The sequence below is a fragment of the Daldinia childiae genome (assembly GCF_008694065.1).
Source record: "Daldinia childiae strain JS-1345 chromosome Unknown Scaffold1, whole genome shotgun sequence".
Taxonomy (NCBI): Eukaryota; Fungi; Ascomycota; class Sordariomycetes; order Xylariales; family Hypoxylaceae; genus Daldinia; species Daldinia childiae.
The window spans coordinates 1,965,693-1,980,248 of NW_022984642.1; the positions used below are offsets into that span (position 1 = coordinate 1,965,693).

The following is a 14,556-nucleotide window of genomic DNA, read 5'->3' on the forward strand; positions in this document are numbered from 1 at the left end:
AGAGCTAAACAATACTAAAAGGACCAGTCGACATATTTACAATAATAAAAGTTGACTCACTACGCTTCATTCATGTCCACCACAAATCAACACATACTTCACAATATAAGCAAGTTCAAATCGGGACGTACAACTCTATGCTATCAATTGAAGATTATCGGCTTGCGCGCTAAATTTTATAAATGCCAAAAGGTATCCAAGCATCTAATCATGAGCATGCAGATTTCCTGTCCCTATATGCTATTCCAATTACTCCTTCAACACGTATCAACTACCACTACACTGTAATGCGATGCACTTATAGAATGCTGCCGAGGATGCCACCGACGATCTTGAGAAGGCCGCCAACAACACCCTGGAGCTGACCAACAAGGCCGTTGATCTCATCAGCAAGAGGACCGACGACGCCACCAACAACCTTAAGGGCGAAGCCGAGGACGGGCTTGGCAACGGGCTCGACGGTAGAGAGGACAAGCTGGAGCTCAGGCTGGACAGCCTTAAGGACATCTACAAAATAGATTAGTATTAAAACGTACGAAAATAGTGAAATAAAACGTACCAGCAGGGACGGTCTTGGTGATTTGATCAGCAGTAGCCTTAACACCGGTAGCGATGGAGAGCACGCCGTTCAGTAGCTCAGGGACAGCCTTAAGCTCAGTGTCAAGCAACTTGGGGATATCCTCAGTAACGAGGGGAGTGACATCGCCAACGATCTTGGTAACCTCGCCGGCAATGTTGAGGAGAGCGTGCTCGAGCTGGGGGATCAGAGCAGAAGTGTTGAGGCTGACGTTGACGTCCAACAGGCTGGCTACGACTTTGTTAGATACCAAATCCGACCAATAGTGATCATTCCGACTAAAACGTACTGATAGACTTGAGTTCACCGTCAACGGTCTTCTGGACAGTGCCGACAGTAGCAGTGGCAGTGGCGAGAATCTCGAGGGCACGAGCATTGTTCTGGTGAGCAGCCGGGGCGGCGATGGCAGAGCCAAAAGAGAAGGCAGCGAGAGCGAAGTTGGAGAAACGCATTTTGGCTGGCGATGTGGTTATCGACGGGAAGGGTATATTAAGCAGTGGGAAAAGCTGAGAGCTTGAGATGTCAAAGAGTGACTAAGTTGGAAAGTAGAGAGCGACTGGGTGAGAGAACCTGAAAGCTGATGGGATGAGGAGCAAGAGAAAGTATCTGATGATGCTGACAGGTGATGGCAGATATATACTCCCCGAGACTGCCGACTTGCCAACCCATCGCCCCTGAGTTTTACATTCATCTCGCCCATGTTGATTCTACCATCATCCACTCTGGTAGAGTCTAACATCCCTTGTGATGTCGTCACTCGTCAGGGACTAGAATAGCGATGAACATTTCCTCTCTTCTCATTTTGCTAGCCAGGAACATTCAGGGTTAAACCTTGGCGAACATGGTTAGCACATGGTAGAACGGGTACCAGCCGGATGGATTTAGCTAGGATTTGCAATGTTTTCCACCTGTTTTCCACGACGAAGCTTATTGTCGAATTACGGTCGAATTGTTTGCCATTTCAAGGAGAAGTGGATCTATCAACCGTGCGTTGCGGTCCAAAGGGGCGGATACTAACCTAAGGGGTTATATTACCCCCGCATTGACCAATATCACTGGCCAACGTGGTTAAAGAGACGATCACAATGTTACCTATCCCTCCCCATGCCGAAAACTCCGTTGCCGGCCATCCTTAATTATTTACGCCAACGGAGTACGCGATGTCGAAAACGCAACTCGTCTGTTTACTTCGTCATGAGCTAATTGCACTAGCTATTCAGTACACCTCCGCCAGGATGGTAACCGTTAGGGGCTCCATCCTGCCCCATTTAAGTCCCGCAGGTAACTTACAGGGCAATTTATATGAAGAAAATACGTGGTGGCCCATATGAGTGGCTTGTGCGAGGCCTAACATCTTCATATTTCGAAATCAACAAAAGAATAAAAAGTAGAAATTAGGGGATTTCCCATATAAAATCCCCTGGCCGCTACTTGTGGATTGTGTATGGGGCAGTGGAGCCCCTAACGGTTACCATCCTGGCGGAGGTGTAGTGTTTAAGCTTTAAAGACCCCCGGCATGTTACAATCTAGTCGTAGTGAGGCCATACCACCGCATCATCATTCAAAGCAAACTCAAATTACTTACATAGTAGTTAAATGATATGCCCACTCCAATCCACTCCAGCTATGTTGACCCAAGTAGAGAAAAGAGCCATAGTGTTGACTATCAAACGATCTAGTGAGCCGATCACAACTGGTTCCTGAATGGTAAACTGGGGGTATCAAGATAGCCTTGTAATGTCAGGAGGGTTATATTGGCCGGCACATGTTGACACTGAGGCAGCACGGGGACACTGGGCAGGTTGTCGTTGTCGATCTTGATACTACTTCAATTCATGCTGATGCCATTTCATTCACATACTCACCGACTTCGTTGCCGCTATGTATTAGCTTCGTTTGCGGTAGCTATGTATGTATTGACTTTAATGGACACATCACCCACACACTGGCCCTGTCGCTTTTAAGGCATCATACATAATACATAAGTTGCCCGGTTGTGACGAAAGTTGTGCAATTGTATATTCCTAGTACTCTTTAATTGATAATGTCATTTATCCTGTAGAGTCGTAATAGTCACAATTCTCACCAAGCCTGTTGCGTGAAACAATAGCCTACTTAGATCAGGTGGTATTATTACCACTAAGAGATCCTTCCTTTTTTTTCTACTCTTAGGAATGACGTAAAATGTTTGAAGTCTGGTTCATGATGTCGGGACTAACTTATGCATGCGGCATGCCCGATGTTACCATATTTCAACAGAATTGGGTAAGGGCCTCTTAGTAAATTTAAGCAAGGGGTAGACTCCTATTCTCCTATTCGTGGTGTTAACGTTGACTTGATAATAATAACCTGTCGACATATTTTATTACTCAATACCTTTCAGCTCACGACGAGGTAAATAGGTAAATAAACATTCAGTGTTTAAAATTTTCTACATGGATTTATGATCGGAGCCATGATGATTGCGTACGTCGAACTTATCATTATCCCCTAAATCTGTCTGGACTTTTTATACGAGCGACTGCACCGCCTCGACAATACCTTAAATTCGATTTCGCTTCAGTAGAAATACCTCGACGTAGACGAGTACGGGGCCTAAATGAAATACGACATCCCGAAATCCATGTCGTGGTAGCGAAATCTTTCTAATATAGATGTTTCTAATTGTATGGCGACATCTTCGTAAGGTTTACGGAAACCGAGGAAGCCGATTCAACTTTGTGCTAGGTAGGTGCCTAGATATCAAGAACGTAGTCGCCTTCAAACATCGCATGAATCAATCGTGACGCGTTAAATATTCTATTTCTTGGCTCAACGTTGAATCCCCTACTGTCGCAATTGAGGTACCTAGTAAATATTCGTATAGTACTCATTGTTCTAAGCATGAACTCGTCAACGTAGGGGCGAGTAAAGAGATCCAGCAAAGTCATCACCAGCGGACAAATTATTCGAACACGGAAATCAAGCTATACGCGTATTTGTGAAACATTTTATGCCTTAGTCGTCGGGATTCTAAATAACATATCTAGAGCAAAGGATACTTTCAGTATGCATGGCCGTAGGCTCCCATAGTTAGCTTATAGTTTCTCGACGAAGTAATTTCCTTGCTTCTTACTTCACCTCATGATATTAGTATCATTTCCATGTCAAGTGTTCACCCACTGGCTTGTTTATACGAAGATATCCCAGTAACTTAAAGGCTTTTTTTTTATCCTAGCAATTCATACTCGGCTCATCTGTAACGATGTTCAAATCGTTCTACAGCTAGTCAAGTCATTAAATAATTTAACCTAAGACAAAAGCTACTTGTCCTAGTTCTTAATAAGGCTATGGAGCAGAGTATTATATTATAATCTAGTACGGCTTACGCCACCTTCGCCAACATTTCGTCAGTCCATGACCATAGCTCATGACCTAACTCCTCGCTCACTGCTATCTTATCCAATTTACCTTGTACACCAACGGGCTTATAGTATGCTCCATTTACCAACTCATCTCTCTTCGCGCCTGCTGCTGCCCAGAGCTGATTTAGGCGACCTATACTCTCGTCCACCACGCCACCACCTAACATCCAGTTTGCACCATACACAAATGCTTTTCTCATCAGTGGCAAGCTATTTACTAGATCTGTGGTGACGACACCTGGGTGGATGGACACAGCCTTGATCTTTGGATACCGCCGCGCTATCTCAGCTGCGTAGATTATATTTGCGATCTTGCTTTGTCTATAAGAGTTTACTTCAATTAGTCCTAGATCGATAACTAAATATACTCACATTTTGTTCAGACAAGATATATTTCATGCCCGGTCGCTGATCATCGAGAAGAGGTAACCTACCCATAGCGAAGATTGAATCCCAACAATGTCAAGTCTTCCTGCTTAGTACGAATAGTGGCAAAATCTATACCATTTTTCGGATGTCCCCGCCAGCCAGCGGATGTAAGAACGACAACTCGCACGTCGGAGCCAGGCAAATCAGCTGTCCTCCGTAAGACAGGTAGGACTTGTTGAATGATCATACCATGTGCTAGATGGTTGACTGCGAAGTGTATCTCGAAACCATCCTCGCTTAGGTCCGGTGGTTTATCCATAATGCCGGCATTGCACCTATTTGTCATCAGTTTAAAATTGATATTCCTCTGCTGTATGATATTTGGAGAAGAAGTGGAAAATGTGGCTAACATAAGAATATCGAGGCGGTCATGAGTAAACTGAGCACAAGCTTTCTTGACTGAAGACAGTGAAGTCATATCCATCTTTAAGAATGACATCTCCACGGACGGATTCGCCTTCTTTATCTCCTCGATGAGCGCTTCGCCGGCTTGTTCATTGCGGCCAGTGAAGTAAATATGGGTAGGGTCATGTTTTGCAAGGGCTTTAACTGAAGCTCGCCCAAGACCAGCAGTACCTTTGAATAGTTAGCCAACATGGATTTTCGAAGTGAAACCAAGACGGTAATAACATACCACCTGTGACGAAGATAACTCTACCCTGAAGAGACGGGATATCTTTGTCTGGGTTGAAGTTCACGAATCCAGATATCGCAGGCATGTTGATAAATGGTGCTTAGTATTTTGTATCGTTAAAAAAATTCCTAGTTGCGAATCTAGATAGTGGTAGAGGTTTTGAGGCGACTATATTTTGTTAAACCTATTGAGCCGGTAGTGAAACATTTTATGGATGGATGCTTTTGTCTGCGAAGGCGGCACTTTTATATACTATTAACTTCATACTTGAAACAGTGCATAATAATAGGAATAGTATGCATTTCTGTGACTGCCTACCTAGGTATACAGCTCGGCTAGTCGATGAAGGTCTAAAGCTGTCGATATCTCCATCTATACCTAGGTACCTAACATAGGTACCTATATACCTAATTGTAGATTCTAAACCGAACAGGGGTATATGCAGGATAAGCAGATGGCAGATGCGCTATTCCCAAAATAGCTTGGCTCATTCCCAAGACTGCGGCCCTGCAGCGCTAAAGCAACGTTCCCGGGGCTAAGACGCCCGAAGTAGAAAGAAGAGGGCCAACTCGGACGGTTCCTTGGTGCCGAGGCCGTTCTTTTAAGCTTCCGGGACACATATCATTCAACCATCCGCCGGTCTCTAATAAGCAGAGTGCATTAAAAGGTCTTAATTCAAAATCTAGCCGCGATCGGGGATTTCAACCTTTTGATCCAATTCGCAGAAACCGCGACATGACAATACCAAATATATCATAGAATGGCTTTTAACGTGTCATCGATGGTACAGTTACGCGAGGTTAGGGTTCCCCTGTTTTCGGGAATGAAGGCCATTTCTGTATTCATAAACTTCAAAGGGAAATGTGCAGCTGATAGATTTCTAGGCGCGAGTAGAAGATGATAACTGGACCGGTTTGGCTAATTCAGGCGAAAGGAGAAAACGACAGAATCGACTGCATCAAAGAGCCTGGCGTAGGTAGTTGCCTACATAACCCATATTAATTATTAATTCAAAAATCGCTGATAATTGCCACGATTAGGCCGAAAGAAGGCCGCTCAGCGAGCAACTCGCGACCAGCATGAGTCCCACGAACAGGAGTCCCATGGACAAGCGAAACTGCCTAAGCCAGATGTAGATAGTCCTCTGGCACAAGAGATCATGAATCTCTTAAACGCCGATCCACGCGTGCCGTCTCATCTTTATACACGACTTAGGCCGTTTACTTATTGGGAAGAGTTTCATACGCAACTTAATGCTATAAATGAAGTGTACGGGATACCAGATCGCCCATGCTATAATCTCAGCCAACGACAAGACCTCGCGCATGATGCGAGGAATAATTTACTGAGCCCTAAACGGCAAGCGATCCCGCCCATGATCCCATATCTCGATAGCCACAACCAGGTTAGAATCACCATCCCAGATTTTGCCTTTCCTATCTCGGCAGACCATCGGCTCCTTGTCTTAATCCAATACAACGTTCTTCGAGCGTTCATTACCAACATGTCTATCTTATCAATCCTTGATCGGATGCCCCTCGAATGCGGCACAGCTCTCAACATAAAAACCATACTTCTTCCTCCTAAGACTATACCTCCCAACTTTGAATCGACCCAGGTCCAGAAGCATGTGGCACATGATTTTTGGATAGATATTGTTCCATGGGGTGGTATGCGAGATAATTTGATCCTCAACCACGGTAGGTATGATGAAGAAGATCTCTGCGTAGACATGGCTGGTGGGCTGTACGAAGGATTCGACGACGTAGAAGCCAGGGGGTTGATAGTATGGGGAGAGCCATGGTCAGAAACAGGCTGGGAAGTTACCGAGGGTTTTGCGACAAAATGGCCGTTTCTGTTGAAGGGATGTCATACTCTAATCGAATCAACTAACAGGTGGAGGGAATCCAGAGGAGAAGAGAAACTGATTATTGACGTATGAGTCTTGGTTTTTCATTGGGTTGAAATATTTATGTACTTGTATATGTACTCGGGTAACGATACTATGGACGATAGACTATGAATCCATGATTAATTGTTAAGGTAGAGGTTATGATTCTTCTCCCCAAGGGCCTACGCCCGGGCCCTTATAAATCTTTCCGCCCTTCCATACCCACCCAATGGTCGCCTTTTCTTGCAATACCTTCACGTCATCGACCGGATTTTTCAATAAGCCAAGGATATCGGCCTCATATCCAACTTTTAACTGGCCCGTCTTGGGAGCCTGCCCCTTCACAGTCAATGGACCGTTGGCTGTCGCGGCCTTGATCGCCTCTAGATTGCTCAAGCCGGCTTGCACAGCGTAGTCCAGTTCCATGGCCATATTGAACCCCGGTGCTGTATCAGTCCCTAAAGCAATTGGTACGCCCGCCTTAACAGCTAACTTGTAGGCGACGAAACTATTTTTTCCACATAGTTGTGCCTTCTCCCACTGCTGCCGTGATAAACCCTTTCCACCTGACTGCAGCAGTAGTTCAACAATGGTACGTGTGGCAACATACACAACGCCTTTCTCCTTGATCAGGTCGATGCATTCTTCATCCGCAAACGACACATGTTCCACAGACGCAACGCCTGAATTGACGGCTGCCAAGATACCCGGCTTCCCGTGAACATGGGCGGCCACAACACGATTCTGTCGCGCCGCCTCTTCGACAATAGTCCGCAGCTCCTCATGACTGAACTGCGCGCATAATGGGTCATCATCTCGTGACATCACACCCCCCGATGCCATCACCTTGATAACCCGCGCTCCACGCCGGATCTGCAAACGCACAGCTCTTCGGCACTCATCTACACCGTCCGCTATGATCGACGTGCCAGCCCCGAACTGCCCCGCAGACACGCTCGACACGCCAAGATTCAAAAGCACGTCCCCTGCCGGTAGTGCAAACACATCCCCATGCCCAGCCGTCTGGCTGAGACATGAGCCCGCGCTATAAACGTTCGGCCCCACGATCGTCCCGTCTTCAATAGCGCGTGAGACTTCGCACCCGTACCCTGCTAAGTCGCGCAACGAGGTATACCCCCGTTGCAACGCCTCCCAGCACCCTTTAGCGAGGCGCGCGCCGGCTGCCGCCGGGTGTTCGCTAATGATGGGCAAGTAGTCGTTTTTCTCCTCCTCGCTCTCCCCGCCGAAGTGCGCGTGGCAATCCCAGAGGCCAGGCATTAAATATGGCACCGAGTATAATTTGTGCGGCACTTCGGTAAATCGTGATGGTAGGTCTGATTGCAAGCCGACCCATGCGATGAGCTTATTTTCAATTACTAGGGCCGCGTCTTTGATAGGTCGTCCGTCGCCGGGGATTAGTAGGCCTGTGGTAACGATGGCGAAGACTCGCTCCTTGGCGTCGTTAGACGGGGATGTATTGTCATCTTCACCTCCAGTCCGTATAGCGATGCCAAATCCTATTGAGAAGACGCGCTTTGGTAGAGCCTCGGACTGAGGTTGAACTGCACGTCGGGTCATTTTAATTTCACCTCCAGAGTCTGCTTCTACCTTCGTGTTGGTGTTGGCGCTGGGATATCGCTGCTAGTAGGAAAGGAACCGAGGTAAGTTAGTGAAGCGAAAAAATGCGTTAAGACGAGTCCCATTGTGGAAAGCCAGGGGTATAAATGAGTATATAGATAGGATCGGTAAGCAAGAACTATTACCTTTCTGGGTATGTAGCATTGGGAGATAAGCTATTGGTAAACAATATCACTGATATAGACAGGGTCTCGTGATCTTTGGGGATAGCACTAATTTGATACTGACTGCGTAAAACATAAAAACTAACGTCAATCTAGGTACATTGTCTTTCTTTTCGATGTTCACTTTGTTGTATCACAATGGACTTCAAGGAAGAAAGAGATAAGTAAATTATAGCTGACTGGAGCTACACCTACACTGTTGAATATGTATTGTTTACTTGTTTCACAATTCAAATAAGTAACAACGAATAATGCCGTTGGTATATATTATTCGCCCCTAAGTCGAAATTTAATTACGTGTAAAATATTGGAACAAACTATTGTTACAAGACTTGACAACATGGCCTTAGATAGTGATGAATTGAGTCCAAGAGAGCTGCTCTACTTTCAACTACAAAACGAGCAGATAGCAACAGGATCAGCACAGGAATGCCCTGTTTGCGAATGCCGTTACCAGCTCAGTTGTACACATCTCTCAGCTGAGAAGTGTGCAACATTAAAGGCGGGAAAGGTTGTAGCTGCCGCCAAAGACAAAAAAAGTCAGGACGTTGTCCAAGTCTACGAATGTGGGCACACCTATCGTAATCACTATCGTGTCAGATCTAGCAATGTTCAGAATAGAAGATATCGTAAGGGAATGTGTACCGAATGCTTATGCGAATGGGTATGGGAAAGACGGATGATTCGCATAGGTAAGTTAAGGGGTGCCACACGACCTCGCCAGAACAAAAAGCCGAAGAAAGGGGCTACCGGTAAGTGGACAAGGAAGCCAAGGAGGCAACAAGGAATATATAAGAGATGGGTTATGAGGGGTCTTGTGTTTGGAAGGCCGTGATCAAGTAGAAATAGGTCCGTCTTACGTTAACAGTAAGGGAACATAGCCATTATTATCGGTTTATAATACATATAACTATGGAAAGACTGAACTTTGTCTTATTAAGATGTCAATAGGTTATTTGTAAACGTGTAATAGGTACTTAAATTACTATTTCTTCCATACCTAATTCAAACTACCTACCTCCCGGCAGAGAGATACAGCGTTCCTTTTTATAACTCTGATATTATAACTCTGATAAGGGGACCTAATGCAGGTCTCCTTCTATGTCCCTATTGGGAAATATCAGGTTCCCCTTACGAACAAGATCGTAAGTAATGAATCTACTCTTGCCTCTCTAATGTGCTCTTACATCTTTAATGTGAAGAAGTGTGACTCACGGCGGTAGATAAATTAGCTAGGTACCCGTATAAAGCACAACCTACGTCCGTCTTTGTGGTTGCACCTGCACTTGCACTTACATCTTCATCTTATCTCGTACCTTATCGGCGATTGTAAAGGAAAGTGCTCCTCAAGGAACATACCTAAGGAACGTACCTAAGGAACGTACTTAAGGTATGTACTTTAGATATTTAGGTAACTAGTATATACAAGCCTCGCGACTTCCTTCCGGCTTGCGTTTTGCAGTTGCCCCGTTCGTTGCCCGGTTCGTCGCCTTGCCATTTTCCTCCCACCCATTTCATTACTTAAATATCTTCGACTCCCGTCACTGTTCGTGAATTCTAAACCTTTTCCTTTCACGCCTGAATTCATCTCTCTCGTCAAGTTACTGGAGCCATCAATTTTCTAGTTCCTTTCCAGGCTTTCCCTTTCGGGACGGCTTCCGTCAACATAGTTGACACAAACCACCTATAAGTCAATCCCTAAACCACATCTCTTTTACTATTACGCGTCGCCGACTCGCACTCTGCCAACTGGCGCTTAATATTTCCCACGTTATCTGTTGTTTCTTTTCTCCGAACATATGCGACAAGAGCATTTCTGCTTCTAGTTGCATACTTTAGTGATATCACTTTACATCACTTTACATCACTTGTCGACGTGAAAACTAAGACATCATGGCCGCTTCAAACAGCAGCCTCATCAATACTAATGACCCGAATCATGTTTTCGCCTTACTCACCCAAGAGAATCGTAATAATTCTCCCCTCTTCAAGAAAGTCCCTCTAGAGGTATGTGTACCCTTTCTGACTCTAATCTGTGCTAGCACTAGTAAACTAACATCATTTTTTAAGATTCGCCTCATCATCTACGAATATGCCGTAGCAATCGACGAGCCCATCCGACCAAGGCAGGTGTTTCCTCGCTCGAACAAGTTTGAATGGGGTAAAACCAGTTACCCGAGAGGGGTCCGTGACCGTGATAATGATGAAGATGAAGCACATCTAGTAGTTGTTTCTCTTAGTCGTACTTGTCGCTCTATCTATCGAGAGCTAGAAGATACACCCGTCTTCTATCGCGTTAACAGTTTTGAATTCGACCTTGCGCATAATTTACACGCATTCTTGGCGGCTATTGTCCCTAAACGTCTGGCGATGATCCGTACCATTCGCCTTATAACTGGGGACTGCCAAAGCCATTCGTCGGCAGACTGGAGCGGACAGCCTCAGGCCACACCGTACTGGAGCGACCGGACTCGCAAACAATCCAGAAACACTATTGGCCACATCCTAGCACTCTTGAGTCGATGCTGTGATCTTAGAGAACTATTTCTTATTTTCCAGCAGAACGTCCATCTCGACTTGCAGCCTAGACTCTCTGGATGGGATGCATTGGCAAATGGTTCTCATGAAGCACCATCTTTTATCAACCTGCCTTTCTTCGATGTCTTCATGCGCCTTTCCCTTCATGGAGAAGAGCTCCATCTGGATAAGGCCCTTGATCATGTAGACTTAAAGCAATCTGTTAAGGCAAAGAGTCACATTTCTGGCATCGTTTATGGTCGTAAGTGAAATTTCCATTTTCTTCACCTAGTCAGTTTACTTTGCCCTTGTTTACCGACCTCACTTTGATGATTTGTTGTCTTCAAAGCAATTTCCTTAGACCTTGGAATTTCTTAATAGAGGACTCTTTCCTTGCCCTAAATCTGGTAGATTTTGCTAACCTTTATATGTTGTAGTGAATGCACGTAAAAAAGCTTTTGCACGTAAAAAAACTTTTGCACTAAAAGAAAAAAGCGATGATGAGAAAGACAACCGTCCTCAGTGGCTGAAAGACATGGACAATGAAACTAGGATCAATGCAGCTATTGAAGCTTCAGAGGTCGACTTCACGGGTCGAAACCGTATCGAACAGGATATGCATCTCATGTCGGACAGAGTTTCATCCCGTACCAGAAACAGAGACAAGGTTATAGACTCTTTTGGAGTTGTACAACGCGAGGTACCGAAGTATAATGCAGAAGGGGTGGTAGCATGGTCTTACCGTAAGATAACAGGGATCCGTTGGAACGATTCGGGAGAGGTAGAACTTGAATTGTTCTGGGCATATCCTACTAGGGTCCCCAAAAGCTCTTGGGAATCATTCCATGCCTTCCCAAAGGACCGTCAGAGTGAGGAAAGTATCCTCAGCTTCTTCAAGGATATGACAGTACGGCGATATATACACGATCTGGAAGTCCATACCCAAGCCATGCGTTCCATTCCTTCTCCTTCGGACATCGCCATGTTCGCTGGCGGGTTGGATCAGTATCTTGACAAGGGCACCATGTTTGCCGAGACCACAACCCAGACAGTCAGAAAGACGAGAATCCGCGTATGGAATTACTGGATGAAAAGATGGGACCGGTACATAGTTGGTCTGGAAAAGAAGCTTGCCAGGGAGAAGAAAGAAGCTGCTAAGGCAGCATAGGATGCGACTGAGGATTCGAAGGAGGCAAAAAAAGGTGACAAGAAAGTTACAAAAAGATAAGTCAAGTGAACCATGTTATGAATGTTGGTTTAAGGGCCGTATGGTCGGTCATTGGTCTCTTAGAGCACGTCACACAAAGGAAAGCAACTGGAATCTGTCAAGTCTAGTGACTATAACACTGGCAATCATAGCAACCACTCAACCCCCAGTGATGATTGGAACAACCTGGCATCTACCTCTTCAACAGAGGAAGTAATGAAGAACAAGCCAAAAGGAGAAGAAGTAATGGTGAAGGAGGAGGTGGTGATAGGGAGAGGACGGAAAAAAAAAGAGAAAAGAAAAAAAAAAAAGAAGTAAAAGGGAGGGGGTAATTGGAAAAAAAGGTGACGAATGGGGGGTTGGCCATATGTTGCCTTGAAAAACTACCAGCTTTTTATTTTCTTTTGACCTCTTCTGCAGAGGCGTTAGTCGGTGTTGATATTTCGATTGTTTACTTGGCTACCTCGTACGTTATCCATTGACGTCGATGTTTTCCCTCTCCTGCCACTTGCGAGAGCGGCTGCCAGCAAAGGATATCTTCAGCCGCCCGCCACGAAAATATGTACCGTTGATGGCATCTATTGCCGCCTGAGCCTGCTCTGGCGTCACAAAATCAACGAAACAGAAATCATGATGGCCAGGCTTGGCACGGATTGATTCATGGGCAGTGACCCTTTTGCTTATTGCTTCACTGTAATTCAGATAGTTTAATGCGATTGCCTTTTAGTCAATGAACACATCGGTTTTGAAATGATAGACTTACACTTGAAACTCTTTGAATAACTCTCTGATTTCTGCAGAGTTGGTTGCTTGGTCGTGCATCCGCGGTAGGCCACCGACGTACAACCGCTGGTTGCTGAAATCATCCCTATGTCTAGTAAATGTAGACGACGAGCCTTCCTGCTCCCCCTTTCCAATATCCTGTCCTAATGATGCTTCACCTCCTTCATCCACAGTAGTCTTCTCTCCTGTCCAGTGGCCCCAGCGCTTGGAGCCCTCGCCCTGTCTCCCTCCAGATGCGCCGCCCTTTGGTATGCATGGACGGCACTTGACCTCCCTACTAAGCAGCATCTTGCCCTCTAATGTAGACATGGCTAGATCGGCTGACTCGCGGTCTGGGAACTCAACAAAGCAGTAGCTTGGATTACGCCCCGTGAAGGGGTCGATAGAAATATGGATCGACTCAAAACTTCCCAGGTCGTTGGCTTTAAGCAGATTCTCGATGTCGTCGGGCTTTGCCTGATAGCGTAGGTTTCCAATATAGATGCGCCGGCCTTCGGCAATGGCTTTTGCGGCGCTTCCTTCGTCTTCTTGTCGCTTGTCTATTGTCCGCTCACGGTCAAATGGACGACTTTTCGGGGTCCAGATCTTGCGCGGCTCTTGCTGTGGACTCTGGGGCCCTGCATTGCTAGTGACATCTCTACTTCTCCAGGACGGTGCTCCTAATAGATTTTTACGGGAATCACGAGACTGGGAAGAGCTTTTGACTGTTGATGTGACTGGGTCCCGGGTCCTCCAGTTGGACAAGTCTTTCCAGTTCTCCGTGCCAGACATTGTGCTTACAAGTGATTTTAGTGGAACAATATTAGATCACGATCTCCTTGACTGAAAATTAAAAATAACATAGGTAAAGCTACTGAGGAGGATTGTTAAGTATTTAAGCGAAAGTAGTGGAGCTGTTGGGAAAACTAGGTATACTTTTTGGTTGGAAAAGACTGGTCTAGAAACAGCCACCGAGCTATCTAATTCTAATGCGGACACTCGCGCTTCTGGTCCGGGTTAAACCCAATATTAACCTCCACTAGATTAAAGTGCTGAATCACGCTTTGTGATCCAATGTGAATGTTATAGAGCATTGCAATTATTAGATAAGATAGATGTTTAACTTAACTAACCTATAAAGCTTCCCCTTTTTTAACCTAGAGAGACTTGATTTTATTTCGTTGCAAGAACAATAACGTCAGCCATAAGTTTTAATGAACATGACATATGCAATTAACTCATACTAACTGAGTGTTTCTGTTAGGATATAAATAGGCCAGGGGTAAATGCAGGGGTAAATTTAGAGGTAGATCTATTAGGATCAGGTATACAG

The 14,556-nt window shown here is 45.4% G+C and overlaps 6 protein-coding genes across 6 annotated transcripts; 2 read left to right on the plus strand and 4 right to left on the minus strand.

Annotated features, from left to right (window-relative positions):
- Positions 1 to 298: 298 nt before the first annotated feature.
- Positions 299 to 1,029, minus strand: GL218_00518 (uncharacterized protein; the record flags this gene model as incomplete). Its single annotated transcript, XM_033576942.1, has 3 exons — positions 299 to 507; positions 560 to 808; positions 867 to 1,029. 3 exons carry the CDS (start codon positions 1,027 to 1,029, stop codon positions 299 to 301), a joined length of 621 nt encoding a protein of 206 aa, XP_033441643.1.
- Positions 1,030 to 3,941: 2,912 nt separating this feature from the next.
- On the minus strand, positions 3,942 to 5,129 carry GL218_00519 (uncharacterized protein; the record flags this gene model as incomplete). Its single annotated transcript, XM_033576943.1, has 4 exons — positions 3,942 to 4,302; positions 4,416 to 4,685; positions 4,761 to 4,986; positions 5,045 to 5,129. The coding sequence occupies 4 exons, from the start codon at positions 5,127 to 5,129 to the stop codon at positions 3,942 to 3,944; spliced, it is 942 nt and encodes a 313-aa protein (XP_033441644.1).
- Positions 5,130 to 6,419: 1,290 nt separating this feature from the next.
- On the plus strand, positions 6,420 to 6,986 carry GL218_00520 (uncharacterized protein; the record flags this gene model as incomplete). Its single annotated transcript, XM_033576944.1, has 1 exon — positions 6,420 to 6,986. One exon carries the CDS (start codon positions 6,420 to 6,422, stop codon positions 6,984 to 6,986), a length of 567 nt encoding a protein of 188 aa, XP_033442143.1.
- A 108-nt stretch (positions 6,987 to 7,094) lies between these two features.
- On the minus strand, positions 7,095 to 8,513 carry GL218_00521 (uncharacterized protein; the record flags this gene model as incomplete). The annotated part of the gene is made up of 1 exon (XM_033576945.1): positions 7,095 to 8,513. The coding sequence occupies one exon, from the start codon at positions 8,511 to 8,513 to the stop codon at positions 7,095 to 7,097; it is 1,419 nt and encodes a 472-aa protein (XP_033442142.1).
- A 2,117-nt stretch (positions 8,514 to 10,630) lies between these two features.
- Positions 10,631 to 12,422, plus strand: GL218_00522 (uncharacterized protein; the record flags this gene model as incomplete). The annotated part of the gene is made up of 3 exons (XM_033576946.1): positions 10,631 to 10,744; positions 10,808 to 11,516; positions 11,818 to 12,422. 3 exons carry the CDS (start codon positions 10,631 to 10,633, stop codon positions 12,420 to 12,422), a joined length of 1,428 nt encoding a protein of 475 aa, XP_033442141.1.
- A 510-nt stretch (positions 12,423 to 12,932) lies between these two features.
- On the minus strand, positions 12,933 to 14,015 carry GL218_00523 (putative rna recognition motif containing protein; the record flags this gene model as incomplete). The annotated part of the gene is made up of 2 exons (XM_033576947.1): positions 12,933 to 13,152; positions 13,225 to 14,015. The coding sequence occupies 2 exons, from the start codon at positions 14,013 to 14,015 to the stop codon at positions 12,933 to 12,935; spliced, it is 1,011 nt and encodes a 336-aa protein (XP_033442140.1).
- Positions 14,016 to 14,556: the final 541 nt, after the last annotated feature.